We start from the raw sequence: 5000 nt of genomic DNA, 5'->3' as shown, positions 1-5000 counted from the left end.
CAATGACTCACTTATTAACAGTGATTTGCTGCCACCTGCTGGCGGTTTTAATTTCAAATTTCGGCTTTTTATTTTTTTTAATAGATTTTTTTCATTTTTTAAATAATTTAAAATATCAGTATTCATCGTTTTATGTTTAATATATCAAACAAAATATCTCTATATCTAAATATGTCTAATTATATGTCTTATTATCGTCATCGATAAAATCCCAGAAAATATCGAGATATTATTTTTTGTCAATATCGCACACCCCTACGTTGTGGTGGCCTTAAATTTTTATTGTCCTGTAACTTTAAGTGTAGTAAGTTACCTATTAAACTGTCAAATTTTCATAAACAAGCCCTAGAATCCTGGAAGATTGCTTTTAAACATAATTTCTCCCCGCACACGTGTATTCTTTGGAACAATGAAAATATATTGTCTGGTAACAAATCACTCTGTTTCATTGAATGGGTGAATCAAAATATCTTTTTTGTTTCTGATTTGTTCAATTCTGATGGGGACCTTCTTTCCTTTTCTGATTTTGTGTTTTTGAAAGGTGCATCAATCTCACTAAGAGATTTTAATAAGGTGACTAAAAGTATCCCTGTCAGTTTAAAAACTTTGTTTAAAGCGCATTTATGTTATGGCTGTGTAAACAACCATTTTCCTACACTTGCATTTAATGGTGTTTATGTATTAGATAAAAAATGCAATAACTTTTTTATTAGAAATGCTCTTTCTTCAACCCCAGGATGCCCCTCTAAAGCACAATCTAAATGGAGGATTTGTTATCCGAACTCTGAATTAAAAAACTTATGGACCTTTCCTCACAGGCTATTTATCCCAAGTAAAATTAAAGAACTCCATTTCAAAATTGCTCATAGATACTACCCTTGTAATTTATTTTTGAGCAGATTTTCTGAGAATATATCCTCAATGTGTTCATTTTGTAATACTGATGGAAGAATCTATTCTACATCTGTTTTATCATTGCCCATTCACCAAGTCTTTTTGGTTAGAAGTTATCATGTTCATTTTTTCCTGCTGTAACAAAATGATAGAAATAACAGAATCTATCATTTTTTTTGTCAGATTTTCATTTCAAGGACATTAATCTGGAACATATTGTTTAAGCCAGAACCATTCATTGCAAACCTACCTTTAGAATGTTTTCATCTGACATAAAGTCCCTTTTTACTTCTTTTAAGAATATGTCAAATCCTTTGAACTCAAAGGCTTCTAAAACTTTTAACATTCTTGAGTCTATTGTAAGCTATCTTTAAAAGACTTTAATTTCTTTCTTTTTTTTCTCCTTCTTTATCATTGGTATATTTTGTTAATTTGTGTAGCTTGTCTAACTTCATGTGATGATGTCCGTTAGCCCCATGTTACTTCATAACTGTTGTTATTCTTTCAATTGCAATGCAATAAAAAAATTAAAATAAAACTTTGCAGCTCTGCCAATCTACTGTAACACAATATCATAACATCAACAAACATAGGCTAATCCAACGGTTATCATCCAATATAATTAAACAGCCTGAATTTACTTTTCCATGGTGTGTTAGATGCTTTATTTATTATGTTTGAGCAGCTGATTTCCAGGCACAAACTGCATCACAGGCAACTGTAAATGCAAAAGAAAGTGATGACAGTGCTAATCATTTCTGCTTTATTATACAAACAAACTCTCAAATAGTTCTGTGCTCTGAGTGGTCAATTTACTGGACATGACCATGGTGAACGTGATTTCACCAAGTACAACATGTTCCTGGATCAACATCCTTGTTGATCCTGGAACAACATTCCTATCAACCAATCAGAATTGAGGGATAACTTTTCAGGAAATATCTGTTTTAGGCTTACAATCAGTGTTAGGCGCTTCTACACCCTTGTTAATCAGCTATCATTTCACACTGATTTTAGGAATAAATGATGGGTAGGGTTAGGTTTGGGGGTAGGTTGGGTTAAGTCTATATTTATGGACAGTTATGTTGATCCAGGATCAACAAAAGATGTTGATCCAGGTCAGGAACATGTCTTACTTGGCAAAATCACGGCGACCCCATGACCATATAGCAAGTATTTGGACTGTAAATAGATAAATATTAACCATTTCATCTTTCAATAAATATTTTCTTACCAGAACATAACCTAAATATTCACTCAGAACGCTACGTTTCCCCCACTCGCTATTTTTAGGGAAACTGCGCCCCCTTCTGTTTAAATCATGCACCAGCATCTGAAAATGTAATATAGATGAAACAAATATTTTTTCGTTATCAAAAAAATAAATATTTTTACTGTTTAAAGTGCATCCCTGTAATATTTTGTTCTGCCTCACATATGTTAAAGTGCAGAATCTCAATGATGTGTGAACATTATTAAAGGAATGGTGAGTACTAGCAAATGCTACACATAAGTTTAGAAGATTCAAGGTACTTCAAATACAATTTAGTTGTTTCAATTGTGTAAAAGGTATCAACATGTAAAATAAGACTTCTGAAAGTCATGCCAAATGCGGAGAAGATTCTGTGGGTTAAACCCGTTCACTATAATGCGCTTAGCAAAAGTTGTTTCAATTGTGTAAAAGGTATCAACATGTAAAATAAGACTTCTGAAAGTCATGCCAAATGCGGAGAAGATTCTGTGGGTTAAACCCGTTCACTATAATGCGCTTGGCAAAAGAGCACCTTTCATACTTAAGTCTGCGCACCTCAAAAAGATTACTAAGCCCCAGAAATGTTGTTGCATAAATTGGTTTTACACCCAGTACGTGAAGGCACAACCCCACATAGACATCTTCGAGTGGAATTGGTTGCACAAATCTAGAGGCCCATGATATTTTTCTGGCCAGGTCAGTAGAAAAGACATATGCAGCTCCAGACACATATGGAGGATACCAGGTGTCTGGGTAAAGATCCTCTGAGATATACCATTTGTTGAAGCTGTCCCTGTGAGGAACAGCATCTGAGATGACGGATCCAGAGATGTAGTCTTTCCTGGAGGCCTCGCCCTGGTCATGCAGGTAGTCCACCAGGTAACGTACATTGAGAAAGATATCGGCATCGATCTTCATGGCATACCAAGCACCCCGGCAGTAAGTGGCTATCCAGTTCATAATCATCATCGTCTTGATTGTGAGATTATGGTAGCTGTCCACAAAGTCCATTTGAATGATGTCCCCATATTCCTTGCTCTCCCTCTCCAGGTGCTCCTGCAGTACTGGGTCACTTTGTGCGGGCTGACCAATGACAAACAAATGCAAAACGGTCACACGAGGAATCAAGCCATCTTGACCCCATGTCCTTCTAATAGCAGTCCTCGCCTCTGTGTCTTTGAGAGTCACTGGGATCATAAGAACCAGGAAAGGACTCTTCTTCTCACACAGTTCTGGTTGGTTCAAAATGAATCTGTATGTTGACGGTGAGATCACGTAGAGCTCTTTGGGTGTTGGAGTCTTCTTCGGAAGTATTGTTCTGTTAAAAACGAGGCTAGCTACAAATGTTATTAACCCAGCTACACCAAAGTACGTTAAAAGTTTATATCGCGATCGTTTTCCCATATTTAAGCAAAATAAACTGCACCACTAACGTAAGGGAAAGTCACAAAACCTAAATGTCATGTTCGCCGGTGTTGTGTCGAAGTCTGTTCCTCCTATGCTTCCCCTTAGTTTAGCGTTCCCGCTACGCAAACAGCGTACAGAGCACGCGCGTGTGCTCGTTCCACTGTTTCCGCTTATCTTTTTGTCATCTTATAATATTTACTATATTTTTAGGTATTGATCACAGGATCGATTTGAAGGTTTGGAAGGCTTTGCCGACTGCGCTGTATATGTATGAAATATAAATTCAAATAAATGTACAGCGTAGTGCTACCTCTAACAAATATGTTTTTCTTGTGTGTGCTTCTCAATCTCAGTTTAAAATAGTTTATTGGTTTTATATATATATATGTACACACACACACACACACACACACACACACACTGCTGTGAAAGAACGGGTCAGGAAAAGGAGGAGGCTGTGAATACAACAACTGGGGTCCTGGAGGTGAGCACCACAGCTGCAGAGGTTCAGTCAGCTTTAACTTCCCAGATGCGTCTCTGCTAAAGAGAGCCTTACTGACCCAGAGATGCTGCTCTTTTGGCAGCATCTGCTTCCAACCTTCTGGAAGTAAAACCTGTTGGAGAAAGGCAGAGAAAGAAGGTGGACATGCAGATGTTTTTGTCATTCTGCAAAATGGCCACACTTATCATTTGACTTACTTCTTCAGGAGGATCAGGAAGCTTTTCGACTGTTTGTGATTCCATTTGTGATGAGGGCTGGGCTGTCCATGAGGATCAGGATAAAAATAAATAGAAACATTAGTGATGTTTCAAAATTATTTTTTTTATAGAAAACCAAACTTAATGTTTCCATTTAGCCAAAGAACAAAACCTGAAACTAACGTTTCTGTAATAAAATAACCACAGAACTGCAATCTTTATGCTGTTTAGGATGTTGTGTTCTCAGATGATAAATGAAAAGTTGTAGTAAAGTTTTTTATACAATAGAGAATAGACTTGACTCTCAATATTTTAGACAAGCAATTTTTCTATATTGCTCCTAGCATCGTTTTTTGTCACGGTGAAGCGTGTCCACACTCCTAACATGTCATAACTTGTAGTTTATCCAAGGTATGCATGAAATAAATGCTGCCATTGGAGTAATGCTAATTAAATGTCATTGTTTTGGTCAACAATCAATCCTTTTTTTCATATTTTCAGTTGCTGAAGTTCAGGTGCATCACTAAAAAAAAAAGATGATGCCCAAAGAAAAGGCCTCATACATTTTGTTTCTATTTGTGGTAGCATTGCGAATAACATTACTGATATATGAAAATAAAACAATACAAAAACTTCTGTTACATTATTTATTTTAAGATGGCCTTGTTACAGTGTAATTACTCATTTAAGTACTAAGTAATATTAATTAACAACATGTACTTATATAATCATGGTTAGGATTAGGGTT

At 36.1% G+C, this 5000-nt stretch overlaps 1 protein-coding gene across 1 annotated transcript; it reads right to left on the bottom strand.

The window, feature by feature from the left end:
* Nucleotides 1–1548: 1548 nt before the first annotated feature.
* LOC107690696 (beta-1,3-galactosyltransferase 1-like) lies at nucleotides 1549–3695 on the bottom strand. The gene is made up of 2 exons (XM_016489087.1): nucleotides 2922–3695; nucleotides 1549–1612 (listed from the first exon to the last, which is right to left on the bottom strand). The coding sequence occupies exons 1-2, from the start codon at nucleotides 3548–3550 to the stop codon at nucleotides 1603–1605; spliced, it is 639 nt and encodes a 212-aa protein (XP_016344573.1). The 5' UTR covers nucleotides 3551–3695; the 3' UTR covers nucleotides 1549–1602.
* Between the last annotated feature and the right edge of the window lie 1305 nt (nucleotides 3696–5000).

This window comes from Sinocyclocheilus anshuiensis, unplaced genomic scaffold (assembly GCF_001515605.1).
Source record: "Sinocyclocheilus anshuiensis isolate Anshui unplaced genomic scaffold, SAMN03320099.WGS_v1.1 scaffold2041, whole genome shotgun sequence".
NCBI lineage: Eukaryota > Metazoa > Chordata > Actinopteri > Cypriniformes > Cyprinidae > Sinocyclocheilus > Sinocyclocheilus anshuiensis.
This window is presented reverse-complemented; position numbering and strand designations above follow the sequence as displayed.